The following is a 20,029-nucleotide window of genomic DNA, read 5'->3' as shown; positions in this document are numbered from 1 at the left end:
ATGAGTCCAGGTTTGGAGGACTCGGAGCTAGTTCTAGCTGGTTTAATTCAGACTTTCTTAAATGAATTTAAATCAAATTGATTTTCAGCTTGGTTCACGTATGTAGACCAACGGCACTGATTAGTCTGCCTGCCTTCCCTCCTAGTGCCATGATACAATTTTTATTCACCTGAGATTCTGGCAACAATTTTGTATGAAAATGTTTCACTGCCACTGGATCCAGCGGGGCCTATCTGCTCAGAAGGGCCATAAACGGCAGAGGAAGCTGAAGTAAACTTTTACTCTAAGCCCCAATCCATGGGAGGAACCCCAAGCAGTTCCCACCATGGTTACCAAGACTGAATGCTGTCATTGGGCTTGAGGGGCAGCTATATAAAAATGTTTGTTTTTTTGACTTAGAAGCTGTTTAGAAAAGGAGTACACATGGAAAGCAAAATAAGTCACATAAAGGACAGGGCAACATGCAGTTCTTCAACAAGTGTGGCATATTCACTGTTAACATGGAAAGGAGATAATCTGTGCCACTAATTCCATGAGAGAAAACATGTATTCTGTTTTTCCAAGCAGATGTTTCAAGATGAATGATGAGCTATCAGATGACATTTGAATGGGAAGGAGGCCGTGGAGAATGAAGTGGAAGTATGACGAGTTATAGCACAGGTTAGAAGTCAGCTTTTAAGTGCAGAATTGCTTTGGAGACTGGTGGATCTGTTTTCAGCACATGCTGCAGACTAACTTTAAGGTCTCATCTTCTGCTGACTCAGTTTCCCTAAATGATGATGCATACCTACACAGGCATGTTGCAAGGCAGTTGAGTCTTCCCATACAAACCAAACTGAACAGATTTTTCTCCAAGTGATATTTTCTTAGAGTCCCCACTTATCTGGGGATTTGCTTCATGAAATAAATTAACTTAAAATCAACAGTGTTAGAGGAATCTTTAGCCTATGAGCACTCCCGTTCTCTTGGGATGTATCAGATATTCATCGGCTGTGTGGAAGCAGCAACCGTACTAATGGAATCTTTAAAAAGGAGGTTATACAAAGGTGGACTCTCTAGTACCTCGCTCCTTATAGGGCCAGTGAGCTATTGTGGAGCAGGAGGATAGTCCTTTGCTGGAAGACTGCCCAGGAATATAAAAAACAGTCCAGAGTTATAAATGAACAAATGATGACAAAGAGGGAATTATTAAATTATAAGATTCAGCATCATGTGAGCACCGCTCTTCTTTGTACTGCATAGATATATCAAAAAGCTAGTCTCAATGCCAAAAGGTTTGCAATCTTAAAGATGAAGTGGGCCTGATTCCCATTTAAACTAAAACCCTTTTATACCACAGAGAGGCTGCAAATATAACTTAGACCTACTTTGGGTATTGCCTCAAAGGTGATGGTCGCCTATGTAATAAATGAAAATTGCTTCATGAAAAGACTTACTGTTGAGGAAGAAGAAGAAGGTGGGTTGTGTGGTCTTTTTTCAAGCATGATGTTTTAAGAAAGGTCTATCTGCAGTACTTGGCAACGGGTTGTAAGAGAAGGGAAAACTATGACTTGTAGCAACTAATTTTGCAGCTAAGAAGGGAGGATCTGCAGTCGATAGTGCCCTATGTGCATGGGCCTCAATTTTCCTTTCTGTCACCAGAAATGCTGTTTACACCTGCACCAAGAGGTGGTTATTCTGATTTATTTGGAGAGGCTGATCATTTCTGTGGCCCAATGTAACTGGTGAGACAGCAAAGTGCAAAATTTACCCACAAGCTGCTGATAAAGTGTCCCTGTGGTTTACAGTCTCTCCAGATCCACTGGAGAGACTAATGCATGCAGTTACGGCCCACTCCTGGGGAATTTCTTTCTTACAGAGATCTTTGATTTTGTAACTGAAGCGACTGTCCTGCTGTCTTGGACTGAGACATAGTTTGAAACTTAAATTACTTCAACTTTTCTGTCATCATATACCATAAAGTGTAATGTCAGCTTCTCCGTGTAGTATTAGAAGCAGTTTTTCATTCCTTTGGAAATTTCATAAGATTTCAGAAATGCTCCTGCTCTCTTGTTGACTTGTCTAAGCAGTGGAAAAATTGGAAATGAGAAGAGTTCCTAGACTAGGCAGCACCTGTGATAGTGTAAATCCTGATACGGCCAAACTGAGGAGAGAGCAGAGGAGTGAAGCAGTTTGCTTGTTCTTGAGGCAGTGAACTGCGTTATCAGGACATCCAGGGCTTTTTCTCTGTCTCAGTCTTTCACCTTAATACTGTTCTAGAGCAAAAAAAACTTTGTCAAATAGGGCATGATCCTATGAAAATTTCAGTTTTACCTAATTGGCATTTTCCATTGCGGACCATCCATACTCAGTGTTCATTTAACATTGCAGCCTAAACAACTCACTTGCATTTCAAAGTAGAAGCTAGAGGAGCGCTATTGATTGCTTAGCTGAGCAGGTTGAATATGATCTGCAGCCTCCTCTTACACATTGATTCCTTGTCTCTTCACTCACTGCTTCCTGAATGTCACTGAACTGAGAGAGGCCTGCTAAATGGACAAAAATATTGATTTCTTTTCCCCTTCTTTTATTTTTGAAAGCTCCTTATTTACCAAGCATTGAAGTAATATCAGAAAAACGAAAGGTCACAAAATAAGGCAGAAGCAAGTAAGTTCTTGCATATTTAAAAAAAAAAAAAAATGAACTTGGTTGGAACATGAGTTCTTTAAATTGTGTTTCCATCAAGAAAGGTTAATTGCCTGAGTGGAACCTTTGAGTTCAGGGTGTTCACCTTAATATTTTACTATTGTCTGATTGATGCTGAATTTCTGCAGTGGTTTCCTAAATAACTGTACCTCTGGTGTTACAATTTTAAATCATTTTTGCAGAGAAGTTAGTGAGCAGCCCCAACTATGCTGGGTTTTGCTATGCAAGGCAGTGAATAACAATCAGAATTATTTAATGGTGGCAATATTTTGTCCCTGGTTTATTCTACCAGGAGTGTGGCTTTTTTGCAATATCATACCCAGAGAGAGGGGAAAGACATTTGAAGAGCACAAACTGGAGTCAAGGAAAAACTGAGAAGAGATCCCAAGAGGGATGACTGGGAACAGTGTAAGTGTCCAGAGGCTTTACTGTCTGCTGATGGTCTATAGAAACTAGTAGTGTTCGTGGAGGCAAATGGGGCTGGTTAGAGAAAGTGGAAAACTACAACTGGTCCTAACATAGTGTAATAAGCTAAAAAAGCAGCAGGTCTTTGATACACAGTGACAGTGTTTCAACTAGTAACAAAGCAAAAAAGAAACAGCGAAGTAGAGAGAAGTCTAAGAATAATGAAAAATGGACATGCTTTACAGTGGACATTGCTCTTCCTAGAAATCAAAGCAATTCTCATGCTGTCTGTTTGTCATTACGAAAATAGCCATTTAAAACTGTGTAAAACAAGAGTGATGCAAGTATTTTGATGGAAACAGATGCCTTTTTACTTTCATGAAATCTTCCAAATTGAAAACAATTTTCTTCAATGTATTGTTTGCTTAGAAATGGCGGGGAAGGTTGTGTTGATAAACTGTATGTTTCAAACACCTTGTGCTTCAACAGCTGCTGCATCTTTGCTGTGTAGCAACTCTAACCGCACCTACCGAGGAGTGGCAGGATAGCTTGGGGAAACAGTCCTTGTACAGAAAACTCCCCAGGGATTAATGGATACAGATGGAAAAGGCACTTCAAGAGTGTTACGCATAATCCACCAGAGACACCTACAGTTAACATCTGGGACTCGTTGCTATGTATTGAGAGATCCATGAGAACCTTTGAAAGTTATTAGCTTGCTTGAGAGGAGCAGTTGTCGTTGGGTTAATAAATACTGGATCGTCAGTGACGATCCATGGCTGGATGTAGTCTAGCAGCCTCAACGATAACCACCCCAGGTTATTGGTTCAATAGCAGAAATGAGCTGTCCCCATTGCCGTTTAAAAGTGATGCAGTTTTGTTCAGTTCATCTGACTTTAGTTACAGTTCAAGTAGGTCTGTACTTTCTTTTTGCTAGTGAGGAGGATCAGCATTATTCTTTTTATTTTGTAGTGGAGTCACACAAAACTTGGCTACTTTGGGGCTTTAGCAAAAATGAAAAACACACTCAGGTGGTGAGTGTGTACCCTGTGAATGGGATCAGCATTTCCCTAATAGACATACCTCTTTTATGTTACGTGGATGGAGTGGATAGTAAAATTAAACTTCTTTCTGTTTACTTAGGCAGAAATCAGAGGTGAAAAACACACTTACTAGCTCTGCATGGGGTTTGGGTGCAGAGGGGTTGTCATTTATGGATAAGACCCCAACAAGCTGCTGTAGGTGCGTGACACCTATTCTCGCTACTTTTTAAAGAGAGCTAGGTGTGCGGATTGCTCTGGCTCACTTGAGCTGTCCTGCCTCCATCTTTTTTTGGATGTCAGAAATTAATGATAGCAACAGTCAGGACAGCTTTCAGCTAGCTGAAGGTGGTTTATTTGACAATGCCTTCTTGCATCTGGACACATTGTTCCAGACCAACTTCATAGTAATATTTCACGGGAGACTGATCTTCAGTACAATTCATAGGTCCAACCATCAGCCTGACTTCTTAAAAAATACAGATTATCGGTTTCCAACTTCTTACTTCACCTTCAGGAGCAGACCTGTGTCGACCCTGAGGCTTTACAGGAAGAACCATTACATTGGTTGATAATCTCACTGCTATGTTTCTTTTAAAAAAGCCATGCCTACTAGATGTCATCACTGGGCCTGTCTTTTTCCTGTGGAATTTGGCCCAAATTCTCCTGTTCTGGAGTTCTTGATTCTTGAGGTTGGGGTTGTGTGTACTGTTCCACTTTGGTGCATCCACTGGTATAATTTAGTAAATCTGTCATTTATGCTCAGTATAACAGGGTCATTTAACTGCAGGAGCTCACCAGTACAATTAACCCTGTTCTGTCAAAACGAGGAGCTGATTATCTTGGCATTCACAGCAGCATAGAGCACAGTTAGAGTGCTGTGGTTTCTGGCCCTCCCGGAGCAGTATTGCAGTCAATTGATGATTTTGTTAATTTGTTCTGCTTCAATATCCTGCTGGTTTATTATCATCTAAGTGACTTTATGCACCATGCATAAGTACAAATATATTAAAAATCAATGCTTGAACCTTTTCTTCTTGTAAGGATCTTCTCATCCATGGGCTACCTTCTTTGATACATGACCTTCATTCTGATTACAACACAGCTAGTAACTTTTACATGATTTAGTTACATGCTAATAAAGTAGATGCTCAGATTTTGCTCTCTACTTAAGCAAGTATTCTAATGAAGAAGGAATAAATGAATTAAGAATGAAATAAACAAAAGGCTGTTATTGCTGATAAATGAGTCAAATTTTGAGACGGTAAAATTAATGCTGTTTTAGTGAAACCTCATTCCTTCACTGGTGTCTAATAAGTATCATGTTTCACAGGCTGAAATAATTTAGAGGTGCTATTATCAGAAGCCTGAGTCTTACAAACACTGGTTTTCCTGTCTCAGAGAAACGAGTATTTAAAAGATGGCATGAGGTTACATTGTGCATTGGATTGAGGGCTGGATTCCAGGTCTGAACTTGACACAAGTACATGGGATTATGGCTGTTACAAGAACAGAACATTTTTCAATTATTTTCTACCATTGCACATGCAGGGATGTTCTCTCTTGTATGTGATTTTGAAACCTAGTACCTGCAAGATGGTATTTAATGTTTTTATGTTACTGATGACATAGGGAGGCCTGCCCTTCTTTAAGAAGAAAACCGTAAGATAGAAACAGTCAGATGTGGTCCCTCTCCTGCTCTAGACTAGATATGAAAGCACAAGTTGCCAGCTTTGGAAAAGTACTATTTTTCTAATGTTGATAACCAGTTGGCAAGAAGACTGTGGTTTTCCTGAGTCAGCTATCTGCAGCCCTAAATGGGCACTTCTCCACTAAATAATTGGATTTGCATCATCCTTTTCCAATGATAAGTTAGTTCTGTTGTTGCTGGTTTGTTTGGGTTTTTTTTTTTCCTCTGGAGTATAAGGATGTTATCTGATCTTGGGATCATTGCTTTCTAGACACATTTTTATCACGAGAAAGGCAAGCTCTTGCCTCGTGCAGGCTAAGATGTTTATACAAGCCAATTGTAAATGAGGTAATTTGTAGCTTAAGTAGGAAGCCACCAAGGCCTTACCCATACCTTTCAACTCATTTCATGACAGAAATGCCTAATCTTTTCTGGGTGTGATTGTATGTTATGATCATTAGTGAACGTGAGGAAAACCCCCTTGTTTCTGCAGTGAAAAAGAGGCTGTTACAGCCATAGACGGTAATAACCTGTATGCCTTTTCTTCATATGAAATTTTCACAAAACAGAAACAGTGGTTTTAGTTCAGAGAAGGTTATATGTCCTTAAGGGTTATATTTCCTTGTCTCAGGAAATAATAACACAATGTAATGTAATATAATATAATACAAAAAATAAATTATATTTTCTTGTGAAGATGGAACAAATCAGATAGATGATCCTGAAGAGGGAAACCAACCTGTGCTATTTCTGCAAATTGCTCCCCCACTTCCTCCACTGTCTTAAAGAAAAGCCAGGGCTCCGAAGCATTGCTTTTTAATTAGTAGAAATCCTTTTGTACTAAATCCTAATTCAGTGCCTTAATGCAGCAGGTCCTGCAGAGCCAGCAAGCTTGCGTGGGAGCACAAACGCAGGAAATGTTTTTCTCTGGCATCCCTCTAAGTGAGGGTTGGCTTCTGTTCGTAATTATTTTCTGTGGTGACAGCTCAGGGTTTGCAGTCGCAAGCAGAGAGGCAGGGGTGGTAACGGAGGAAGGCGTAATGACAGGTGATTGCTCTGTTGTCTCCATGGCATCACTGAGCCTTATCTTAGTTAGAGGTATCAAACAGTGTGCTTATACCTTTCTTTACTCTGTACAGATACCTGGCACCACTAAGGACACCTAGTATGGGTCCTACTCTCCCCTTTCCAGCTTATCTGTATTAGTTTTTTTCTCTCTTTTCAGTCTGCTTTTAATGAACCGGCGGAAGTAATGGCAACACACATACAAGTGAAAGCACCTACCAATTCAAAGTTTTATCATTTTGTACCTTTAGTTAAGGAGCTAGAATTCATGCAAGTACATTTTTAGAATCATTTGATATTGCCTTTTCAGGGCACGCTGCCCCATCCTGCTCACTATGAATTGGTATTAGGTTTTCAGGGTTATAATGAAGCAATATAGATGCGAGGAAAATAGCTTTTAGCCTCCATCCATTAGATCTCTGTTTCATCTCAGCCTTAGGCACCTCACTGAGCACTGTCTTTTCAGGCTCCTGCTTTAATTAACAGAGACAGGACACCTCCAAGAATGACTCAACTGTCCTAAGATCTGATTTAGTGTTTGGATGAATTCCTTCTCTGTTGATTTTGACACTACATGAGTTACTGCAACACAGTGGTGTAACTCCTGTATATGTTGTCTTAATCAGAAATGCCAAAGCCACACATGTAGAAGTGGTTCTCCGAGTTACTAGATTTATTTAATAACCATGCATTTTTTTCAAGAAAATGCCTAAGGAAATTTTAAGGGTTTTGCTGCCTTCTTGCTGTACCTCAAGGTGCACTCAGTTCATGGTTTAAAGCATTCCTCTTTGATCAGGAGGGCTAGATTTAAAAAAAAAAAAAAAAAAAGAAATTTTTAAATTTTTAATTAAATGCTGGGACTCATGCTATCTTCATTCCAGGTGTTAGGCTAAAGAGTACAAAAAGAGTATGCCAAACTTGACAGTACTTCTGCAAGGTCTAGGAGTGTGTTAGCACATATTGTAACAACAATTACAACCATTCAGTGATCTCCTTTAGGAGTGCTCTTTTACTGGGTACAAGTAAGATGATTATGGTCTGATGTGTAATTCCTGCCTCCAAAGATATTTGTGTGTCTAACTTTTCTTGTTTTCTACAGTGCTTAGTATAATGTTTTTGTGGATTTGCTGTTCATAAAGGAGAGGATCTCTTAAAAAACTATGACTCCTCATATTTCATAACCAGTATTTTCATATCTTACACTTTAGCCAGCCTGGTCAGTTTAGTGGGCTTTTTTGCCATTTAATTTTTCTTGACAATGTATTTATTTATCACTTATTTATTGCAAGGATAATGCCTGAAAGTAGATAGCTCTATAAGATGTGTTTTTGAGACCCTCAGGAGTATGATGAAAGCACAAAACCCCAGATATTTTTCTCCCAGCAAATCTCCTTGGCAGGAAAGGCTATCTAATACCCTGAAAACACCCTGAAGAAAAATCTGAAAAACTGAAAGTGTGGTTGAGACCTGCATCCTCATTCCAGTGCCTTCAGCTTGGGATGGTGACATACTGGGAATTATTTAAATAATTTTAGCTTCTAATAACAACAATGTTTTGATATTGGTGGCTATAAAAGAAAAGTATGGCAAAAAGATCCATGGCACTAATGATAATTGAATAGAGGCTCGCTCTTATGCAGATTGTCAGGCATCTAAAACATGTCCTTGAGCTCTCTACATCTTTGCAAATTTTGACTGAAATCAACCACAAGTTTAGAAGTTGCAAATTAATGATACAGACACAAATAATGTGATTTCATAACCTTTTATCTGTCATGAAAACAGGGCTAAGATTTTTTTGTATCTGTGGTTAACAATTTTGAGCTAAACATGTAAAAATTAACCCTTCTAGGTAAAGAAAGCTGTGCAACAGGAAGGCTTCAGCAGAAGGAAGAGAGGATATAGAGACATCAATGACATTGACATCAACATGAATGATCCTTTATTTACGAAGCAATGGTACCTGGTAAGTTTTGAAATAAAATCACATTAATCGTAACTAAATAATTGGCATTCAAGCCATTCTGTGCTGTTGCAATGTTTTGCAAGAGTTCTTTCCAAATATGTCACAAGAACTTGGGAATGGATACAAGGCTCTGTCCTGTTGTTTTTAACTGTACCTCTTTTATGCTGGGAAGACCCAGCACATTTCAAGAGCTAAATTTCATTTCAGTCAACGGAAAGATCCTTAGAAGGCTTGAAAGAGAACTGTATTGGTGTCCTGTGGGCATTCCTGGTGTGCTGGTGTGACCCCTAAAACTGCATATGAATCATGTCTTTGAGCTGTTCCCAGATAAAATACTGTTACAGAATTACAACAAAAAGTTCTAGTGTATTAGCTAGAAAAAGTTAAGGTTTTTCATTTCTTATGGAAATTTGAATATTAATTGATTTTCTTCTGTCAAAAGCAGAACAGCTGAAAACTGATGAATTTTGGCTTAAGCTACTGTCAAAAGAAATTAATGTTTTGCTAAATTGTTTCATTTTTAAAGTGTCATATTTTATAGGGAGAAGTCTTAAGTCATAAGAGAAAAATTAAAATTTTACATAGACGTAGCCAAAATGATATTTTTCTATTTAAAAAGTTGATAGAAGTAATTTTGTACAGTTTTAATGTTGCAGCCTATTTATGATTAAATAAGTAAATGCAGTACTGCCTTGTTAACTTAAGAAAGGTCCTTTTGCTTAAGAAGAGTGTTTCTTTTTCTATTTCCTTTTAATCCATTTCATATGTTTTATGAATCTATCCAATATGGCTGTTTTTACTAAGACAAGAATTTTCAGATGAATGAGGGCACATTAGCATGGATGGGACTTCATCCTTGATGAGATGATAAACTAAAGCGTGCATTAATTCACTTCTTTCTGGTACTTCAATCAAAATGTTGCAGTGGTAAAAATAACAAAGTTTTTATGAAGCTGTATATTTTTTAGATTATAAAGTACACTAATATGTGTTTTGAAATGAGATATGTCTGATGCAAAATTGAAAATTTTTGCATCTGGAACAGCAAAAGCTGTATCATTTTTCCTATGGAACTTGAGAAATTTGCAAATGAGGTTGGAGCACATGAGTAATCACACACACACACAAGGTTGGAAAGGACACTTGGAGTTCATCTAGTGAACTTTCCTGCTTAAAGAAGGGCTAACTTGGTTATCAAAGAAGTTGTTTCTGGTATTAAACCCAGTGGTTATGAATTTCAGTAGATCCCTGCTTTCAAGAAAAAAGCATTTCCTGCTCATAAAAAAAGTCCTCTGTAAAATCTATTGGTCTAACTTTTTTCTGGATTGACCCACTGCCCTGACATGCTTAAGTAGGAAAAGTCCTTTTTTGGGTCCAAAAGATTTGGTGTTTAACCAAATCTTATAAACCACAAAGAAGTGAATTTATCCAGGGTTGTGTGTTTCTTTGTGTTTTTTTTAACACTGCATTATTGCAGTAGATATGATTATGTACAGATGTGCACTTCAAAGCAAATGGGATATGTTTTCCATACCAATGATACATGCAAAGACATAAAGCAAAATTCAGTGCCTCTAGAAATGTGTCTGTCAAGTAAAAAAAGCTATTCTTCTTTTTCACTGATGTATTAGATTAACACTGGTCAAGCAGATGGGACTCCTGGACTTGACCTTAATGTAGCTGAAGCATGGGAGCTGGGATACACAGGGAAGGGAGTAACCATAGGAATTATGGATGATGGTAAGTGAAGGCTGGGTGCTAATTTAATATTTTTAAGTGTTTTTTTCCATGTAATCAAAGTAAAAAAAAGATTAAAAAGTAATAATGGATTGCTTATAGTGGTGAGACTACCAGCCTCCATAAAGACTTTGAGATCTTCAGGGGAAATATGTTATGAAGTCTTCACTAGGGATACTAAAGCATGGATATGCAAGCATTAAAAGTAGTTTCCAATTATCACTCAGATATCTTCCAGAGCACACTATAATGGCCATTAAGCCAAAGGAAAGACTCCCCTTGACTTCTGTGGGCACTGACTGGGGGATGTAATTGCTGTGCAAAAAGTACTTAAGAAAACGTTTTCCAGGTTACATTATTCTCAAAGTCATACTTTAAAGCTGAAATAATTAAACACTTTTATGCTGAATGTCAGTAAAGACCTGCATATTAAATATATTACTAATTTGAGGCTAAATTCAGGGAAGATGAAGATAAACGTACAGTTGAAGTCACAGCTGTTCTGCCCCTAGGTTCCTTGCTGAAGTACAGGAATACTGTACAGTCTCTTAACACTTTTCTTTGGGCTAAATTATGAACGTTTTCCTTTTATGGTGACTGAATAATATTAAAACTAAATAAAATGTCTGGATCCACATCTAGGGTCAGCTGAGATCTGTCCTCACATATTTCTGTTTCTCACCTGCTTACTCCTAAGACAATGTTTTTGTGGAAGTAAGAAAGTAGACTCAGACATCTATATATTGATGTAATGAGAAATCACAATTTCACTGATCCCACAGAGGCAGGACTTAGCTTTCAGAATAGCTGGGTATGACTGTGATGGGGATGATGACAAACTATTTGAGCTTCAGGTCAAATAAAACTGTTGGCCCATCAGATAGAGCTTTTAGAAAAAGGGGGTAATTTGCCTTATATTTGTTTCCAGTAGTTCTGGAAGAGAGCATCTGAATAACATGATTCTTCATAGAGACTTCTGTTGTTCATCTACCATTTGCATCAGTAAAGCAGGTGCAAGGGTCTCTTCATGCAAATGTAGTGCTAAGGACCCTACATAATGGGAGGTAATAGTTTCATCGGAATAACCGCGATAATACGACATTCTCCTTGCGGATAAAATTGAGCATGTAATGGTGTGGTGGTTGCAGACACAGGGCAGAGTAATGATCAAAATGGAACATGAAATTGGTGGCCATTTCTTTCTGTGTTTTAACTGGATATGTAATAGGTCAGCTTATCCCATCTGAGTGTAGATCTGTTGCTTCTGTTACACTATCTACTGGGATTTGTGTATTTGCCATACGTGGAAAGATACGATGCGTTAGAATGAGTATATTCTGCACCACTGCTGTTACAATCTTTAGCACGCTACCAAGGTGTGGAATCCATATTCAGATATTTGCTAAAATGGTCTAATCCAATATTAAAAGTTCGCTTTCATACATATAATCCGAAGGGTTTTCCTTAGTGATCTCCCCAAGTCTAGTTTAGGTAATTCTAGGTCTATTTAGTTTACAGTTTTCAGTGTTTAAAAATACTCCTGTACTGATCCTGTACTGATCCAGTGCTTACTGATGTTAGTTTTGGTATGCTTTGAGATGACAGAACTTGTATAAAGGTAAGTTGTGATTTAAATGGATCTTCCAAGTAAATATAATGTAGTCTACAAAACAGGTCAATAAATTTTGTCGCTGAGCTCACGTTTTCAGTTGGCACCTGGATTTTGACATAAATGATTGAAAACTTCTAGCTGGGACTGCATCAGAAATGGTACACCAGGTTGAAAGTCCACATTTAAAAACCAAAATCTCACTTCAGTAAGTTGCATTATTTGCCATGATCATTTTCCTATGGTTTCAAAGGAATCTTGTTTTGTTCTGTGATGATTAGAAAATCTTTTTTGAAACTCTTAACCTTTGGTTTCTCTTCTGTCATTATCTTATTGCAGGAATTGATTATCTGCATCCTGATCTTGCATCAAATTACGTAAGTACATGCTGACCTTTTCTGTAGAATGTGGATTTTCTTATTGTTATAGTCCCTCTGCTACAAAATTTTAAATAATGAGTGGAACAACAGTACAGCTGAACTGCTGATCTTAGAGATGATACATTTCACATTGAAAGATGCAGACTGAAAATGGGAGTGCCTTTGCAAGGAATTGAAAGGTGACAAGGCTCTTTGCGGAGGAATGACAGTGCTGCCTCACATTAAGTAAGCTGCAGCTTGCAATATTGGATTTAGGACAGAAATGAATAACCTGGGAATTGTCTCTAAATCCTGCTATTAAGATGCAGAATGCACCTGTTGCTTGAAGGGCCACGGAGCTGTGGGCTGTGGCAAGGCATGTCTTGGCCTTTGAAACCTCCAGGAATGGCTTAATTCTTTTGTGATAGCTGATTTGATCCAGTGCTTCAAAGCATGTGCAGGGCAGACTGTGTATTCTCAGCACACTCTGTGTCACTTGATTGTTCCACAAACCTACCTCAGGCTTCAGAACTTTGGACTAGAGGATTTTTATCTTTTTTAATTCTTCCAGGCTCTCCCCAACCCCCCGCTGACACTAGCACTCCTATCTCCAGGCATCTACAAGGGCTGCCAGCAACCATGGACTGTAGGTTGCCTTTGTGGTATGCTGCTCTTGCGCTGGGCTTCTGGCAGTCCGTTGGGCAGTGGGCGTCAAGAAGCTGTGGCTCCTTGCTGGGTCAGGTTGCAGTGGTCTGCTTTAGGTCTCGCTGTTCTCCTGCAGTCAATGGCTTCCTGAGGGAAGCCCATGCTTCTTCAGCTGAGCAATGTGGTTTAGTTTGCAACTGCAATTAAATGAAAAGAAGAAAAACTGGAAATCTTGGTAAAAACAGGAGATGAGAAAGAGTAAGACAATTATTTTTACATATTTTCAATTGTGAAAATAGTAACACTATTTGTGTTAGCAACAATAAAACCTATTTGTTGTTGCAAGTAGTGAAGCATGTTTGGTAGAGAATAAACGGATATAGAAGGTGTTGACTTTGAACAAGGAATTTGAGAAATAGCTCACCACAGAGGTAAAGTGCAGAATAGCCAATTTCATTGCTTATGAGCTGGCTTAATAACTTGAGAGCAGCTAATTAAACCCTGTGCCCTAACTGCAAAATTCTCGCCCAAGAGGAATAACTCAGTAGGATGTTTCCATAAATTGGTACAAGTAAAGAAGTTTGTAAAAGAGAGCTTTTTTTTTTTTTTTTTTTTACAGGAATTGTTCTGTGTATATGTATTAGTGTATGATCTGGGGACAGCATGTGCTCTTTCCTCACATTTCAGCAGCAGGCATGGACAAAGTATGTAGGATTATTCTGATTCTAAAGACCATGTTTCAAATAAACAGGCAAAACGTCTGTATACCACATCTGATATAACGTGAAATAGGAACAGTTCCATTGTTAAGAGTGAACCTCGGGTAGTGCCCAGAAACCAAAAATAGATTTCTCAGTAATACAGTGTTTTCTCTTTAAATTCTAAAAATATTTTCTGTTTGATGGATAAACATTTTTCAGGCTTAGCAGAAATGTATTGGTTTTAGAGTGGCGATAGTGAATATTCTAGAAATTAGTGGAAAATCACATAGAGAATGACAATGCACAGACCTGATGCTAGAAATCAGAAAATAGTGGAGCTGGAGAGAAACCTGAGATCACAGAAAAGAACTATTGGGATGAAAATTGGAGAAGAAAAGCTGTCTGGGAATGGGGAACACAAACCTTTAATGTGAGGAGACTGATCTTGACATGAGAATCTGAAAAAGTCTGTGTAGGAATGACTTTGTCCAAGCAAAGAGCAGTCTAGTGAAGCAATGATCAGGCTGCTGGGGAACAAAAGAAGACTGCCAATGCAAAATGCAGAATTAGGCATGGCTTGTGCAGGGCAAATCAATAGCCCAACACAGGGGAGAAAAGACCGAGGAACCAGTGGTTGGTAAGACAATCATTAAAGGAGTAGCAGAAACCACATCTGAAAGATCACAGTCTTAAAGGAGGTACCACGTCAATGCTTTTAGTAAGAAATAAAAAAATATGAGCCATTGCATGAAATCTGTGGTTCTAGGCTGTCACAGCACTGGGACAAAAAAGGCAAAAGAAAAGCTTGAGTTTGTATAGTTCATCTTTTTTTGCCTAAGGTTCAGTTTTAGTTCCGTACTGAATATACCACAGGAGACAGCAAGGAAACGTTTTGATAAATTAACGCACTATATGCAAGGTAACCAGTAAAAGGGTAAACTTGGTAAGCAGTAAGAGGTGCTGGCACCTCCTCACACAGAGCCTGCTGCAGTTGCTGTGTCTGAGAGGTGGCTGGCTGAAGGGCAAGGTTGATTCCTGCTCCCGCTGCTAAAATCTGCCATCTCCTCCCTCGTCCGAGTATGGCACAGTGGTTGCACGGCTTGGTTCACCTGCACTTTGGCTCTCCTCCTCTTGCTGCAAGGCTGCGCAGGCCTCCTTGAGTCCTAGGAGATCCTGCGCTGACAGCATCTACTGTGTCTCAGAGACCACGGGGGCCCTTTTTCCCAGTAGGTAGTAATTTGAGCATGAACTAAAGACAAGGACTTAAATTCAGCTGAAGGGAAGATCAGTTTAGATGTAAAAATGCAATGAAACGAGTCTCTCAGGGAATGAGTTGTGAACTCACTTTGGGCTGGCGTAGCAATTGCAGTCACATTTGTACAATTCCTATAACATGTTTGGTGTTTCACAATATTTGCACTTTGGGGCAGCCTTCTCTTAAGTTATATTGTTTATTTATAGGAAATTAAAAGTCTACAGCTTATGTTTCTTAAGTCTGTAAAGGCCTGCATACCCTGGCAATGTCTGTACATCTTGCTTGGAAAATTGTGAGCAATTAGAAAGTCTCTCAAAGGTGGTGTTTTTGGCACTTCAGCGCATGTTCAAGTATAAAAACTTGGCATTGGTTACTCAGCTTAGTTTGTCTTTTATGTTTTTGACTTGCTGGTCTTCTAGCTTGAATAGTTTAATGAGGATTAGCACTTAGACAAAATGGAGAGTCAGGGAAGAAAAAGACCTTTCTAAAGACAAAAAACAATTTGTATTTTCTTCTAAAAATTGCTGAACTGTGACCTATCATACAGAGTGCAGTTCTATCCATATTTTCTCTGCAGTTTCTGAGCTGTACTACTGAAATCATCTCTTTCTCTTTTTAATGAAAACTTTGTATACATGGAAAGGAATGTACCTGCTCAAGGTCTGGATGGACTGCTCTCCCAGCACTCAATCCCAGCTTGCCACAGCATAGCTACTTGCTTTTCTGGGATCAGGGGGTTATGGCAAAGCTGGAATTTTCCATTCTGCACCGTGAATGCAGGCAGACTCATTGTCAAACAATCGATATTTTCTTCCAAGCCTTGGAAACCCTGCAGAGGTTCAGCCTTCAGGAAATTATTTTTTTTTCCCCACAAAGAAAACCTTTCATTATGAACTGATAATTAAAAAGCTGAAGCCTAATGTACTCCATGGTTTTCTTTCAACTCAGACTGTACATACAAAGCCAGCAATTTCTCCAAGATACAGCATCTGAGTGAGAAAGAAAAGTCAAGTAACAAGGGCTGCATATTAGATATGTCTAATAAGGAGAACAGCAGCTGTGGGGGGTGTACATGACAAATTTCAGTACGTTGTTTTAAAGAAAAACCTAAGAGAGCAAACTGAGTTTATTTGTGCCACGAACAGAAACATAAGCTGATCTCTCTGGTATCAGTTTGTGTTGCGATGCTTTTATACTTGGCCAGTGTCTGCTGGTGGCAGTCAGTGTAGCTGCATTATCTCATTTGCAGCAGCAGGGAACTGACCATGTCGTGTAAGTGGGTTTATCCCTGATTAGCAGTAGTGAGGAAAATCAGAATCCCACCAAGAGACTTGGGCCAGGAGTAAAAAATTACTGGTTTCAGTGTCTGAACTCTGCCTGAAGCTGAAAGCATGTTTAAAAGAAACTGTGGAGGGAGAGAGAACGGGACAAACACTTCCTGTAAGAAAACTGGAGGTCACTATGTGAATAGGCAGCTTTTTTACAAAGTACTGATATATGTAAAATAAGAAACATGCAGCAATTCTTAGTAATAGTAATAGGTAGTAATATAACATATTCAGATAAGAAAAAAGATTTTGAAATCACACAGATGTAACGTGCACAAACATGAAGTCATACTAGCAGCACTTCGTTGCTGTCCTTCCCCTGACTTTCTGTCTTTTCTTCTGTGTAACATGTGTCTTTATGGTCCAACCTTATGTTCCATCTTCCAAGGTCCTTACCAGCTGTCACTCAGGCTGTACGCAGGAAAGGATTTGCTGCGGAAAAAAAAGCCTTATGTAAGGAATAAGAGAAGACTTTCTGGAGTTACCCTGGGTTTTCTGTCATCTACCACTTCTTATTCAAATGTGAACAGCAGGTGGTCTTACCTGTCTTCTCTTTCCCCTTTGGCAACATCTCCAAACACAAAGCACTCTCCATCTCACAACTTTGGTAACTTGTCACCAGCTAACTTGATAACAGCTTCCCCCCTTCCTTGCTGGGAGGCAAACAGAAGCATATTTTGGGAATAATTATCTTATCACATAAGCAGTGAAGGAGGGAAATGTTCAACTTCTTTTATGAGCTGCAATTTCCATTATTTGCTAGAGGAACAAAAAACATCATTGAATAACCTTTACAGCCACGAAAGAACTAAGAAGTAGTACAGGCATAAAGTATACACTACAACATGTGCATCAAAGCTTAGCAACAGCATAAAGGATCTTCTTTCTTTTAGAAAGTCTGTTTTTCCTTGATTAGCATTAATTTCTAAGTGTGCTTTGACCTCCCTGCATGCTACCGAAAGGACTGTCAAATTGTTCTGGAGGCCATGAGCCTGATCTCAATGATTTACCAGTATAAATCATCAGTATCTCCACTAAAATCACTGAGGCCTGATTGTGGGGTTTTGTAAGTCGATAAAGCTCCATTGACATCTATTGAACCATCTTACTTTGACCCTGATGATCTGCCCCACAGAAATCCCAGCTGATGTAATTGCCTAAGTCAAATAGAATTCACCTGTAACTGGCGGCAAGAAAAACATTGCCACCGGTTGACAGAAGTTTGTTGGAAACCCTCTGAAGACTTTGAAAAGCTCCCAGTGTCTCTGCACTGTCATTAGTATTAGCCCAGGGAATCTACAGGGAATGTAAAGACAAACTATAGCAGAGTCAGGTTAATTCTTGCTTGGCGTCAGTGAATGATTTCAGTTAGCTTTATGAGATCTGATTCCTACGGCATGATTTTCAAATGAGCCTGAGACACACTGCTATTTCCTACTGCATTTCTAAGGGTTATTGAGCACATGCATTAGACGCTTAATAAACCTTTACTGCTAATACATCAAAGATATTTTATGGGCAAACTCTGCGTGCTGGCCATTGTTGCTAGTACGTATTTTTAATTGCAATGTTGAAATAACGCTTACGCTATCAAAAAATAAAGACCAGAATAAACTGTTTCAGATGTTTCAACTCATCACTAATTGGATTTTGGATTGGTTGGCGGGTTTTTTTTTTTTGGTGTTGCTTTGGAGTTGGGTTTTTTGCTAATACGTTTTCTAAAATAAACACCACCATAACAGTTAAAAATTATCAACCAAAACCTGGGATAAATTCACAATACATCTCTCTACAAACACTGAAAATTCCATAAGCACACTGTTTGATGGATGCTGTTAAAGCAGATTGAGGCAGAAATTTAATCAAGAAAGTGTTGAGACAAAATGAAACCTCTCTTTTGCCAGGATAGAAGGATGGATCAAGTGTTTAAATGCCAGGCTGACTGATGCCTTAGTAACCAAAACTGATGGCCTTCTGTTGGGCTGTTTATGCTGCTCAGGTAGCTTCTGGCAGCTAGGAGGCTGGTTTTAGCATTTAGAAGATGATCATTCAAGACATGCAAGACAATGAAGTTTCACTGTCATAAATTAGAAGTTACTGGGAAGAGAAAGAAGTTACCTGTTTCAGACTTGGTTATTTTTTCTGTTATTCTGTGCAGGATCAGCTTCTGGGCTCATTTCTGTTCTGCACGATCTGTTTTTTTCTCTGAACATATGCAAGGCTGAAAAAGAGATGATGCTGCCTCTGATAAGATGAGCCAGGCAGATGAGGTTCTCTGTGTACTTGGAAAGCTGTGCTGCGTTTACCACGCACAGAAAATACTTCACATCTTGGAAAACATAATGGGGTCCTGCAAACAGTCCTCTCCTCCTCCCCTGCTCCTGATAGTACCTGTTTTTGCAGGTACTTATTACAGTGGAGCCTGTGTGCTGCAATCTAAATAAGATGACTGTATAGTTCCTCTTCTCTACAGCTACTTAATATGAGTACTGCCCATGGGAGAGAGAAGCCATGGTGCTACGTAGAGGAGGTGTAGTGTCTTCATACCTCTTGAAAGACAAAAATGTTTTGTAATCATAGATGTTATCAAAACTTTATAGTTTTCAACTCAATTAAAAAGACATATTTTAATTTAATTTAAGACACAATTAAAAAGAACAGCAGAAAGAATTTGGAGACTGTTTCTCCTCTAGATCATTTAATGTGGCCAGAGGGCATAGAAAGAGGCTTTTTATGCAACGGAGACTGCAACTTGTGAAGGAGATGTGATTGCCTTAAGGAGAGGTGATTTGTGTCACATACAGAACTGCGTTTGCACCTGAAAACTGGATTTCTCACACTGAAAGATGTTACGCTAAACTGCTTTGCTAAAGGCCATTATGAGAGATCTGGACCTTGAATGCTTGGCAAGTTCTGTGGCTTGATGCCTAGCACCGTCCATACAGCCGGAGTTGGCATTGTTCCACTAATGTTGGTCTCTTCAGGGGGATGCACTGATTTTATACTGGCTATAAAACATCCTCAAAGTACAATTCCTTTGGAATTGGAAGAATACTAATGTATTGTAGTTGCATTTGCCTAAGATTATTTTCAGAGCAATGAATGCTACACAAAGTTTCTAGCTTTATTCTGTATTAGAACTACCTGAAAGGGATAATCTTCAAGTTAAATGCATGCCTGGTGTGCAAGCAATGTGAGATGGTGCCAAAGACACTCACTTTGCAAGCTAAAGACCACATATTGTCTGCAACATTTATTTTTCTCTATAATCGATGTACTTAATTAATCAGCTGCACACTGAGAAAGTACAAGGTGGCTAATCACTTTAATCATTAAGCAGTGGTATTAATTTTCACTTAAGGCATCATCTGTGGAAAGTAAATTAAGATTGTCGAAATGAGAAATGCACGGGGTAGAAGAGAGCAGATAAGGACGTTTCTGCATGAGTTCTGGCTGGCGCTTTTGAAATTGGCGTGTACCAGTGTTTCTCCAAGTAAGTTTTTTGGAAACGTTTTCTTTTATTTGGGCAAGAAAAGTAGAGGAA

General features: G+C 38.9%; 1 protein-coding gene across 2 annotated transcripts in view; it reads left to right on the top strand.

Moving 5' to 3' along the window:
- PCSK2 (proprotein convertase subtilisin/kexin type 2) overlaps positions 1-20,029 on the top strand; it is a gene marked incomplete at its 3' end in the record, with an annotated part of 106,270 nt that overhangs the window by 44,644 nt on the left and 41,597 nt on the right. For both annotated transcript variants that reach the window (XM_081997686.1, XM_081997685.1), the window contains 3 exons: positions 8,738-8,851; positions 10,483-10,591; positions 12,537-12,574. In XM_081997686.1, the coding sequence (XP_081853812.1) occupies positions 8,738-8,851; positions 10,483-10,591; positions 12,537-12,574 (261 nt within the window). The remainder of the gene's footprint in view (positions 1-8,737; positions 8,852-10,482; positions 10,592-12,536; positions 12,575-20,029) is intronic.

This window comes from Phaethon aethereus, assembly GCF_964289735.1.
Source record: "Phaethon aethereus genome assembly, chromosome: 3".
NCBI lineage: Eukaryota > Metazoa > Chordata > Aves > Phaethontiformes > Phaethontidae > Phaethon > Phaethon aethereus.
Note: the sequence above shows the minus strand (reverse complement) of the source record. Positions and strands in the feature narration are given on the sequence as shown.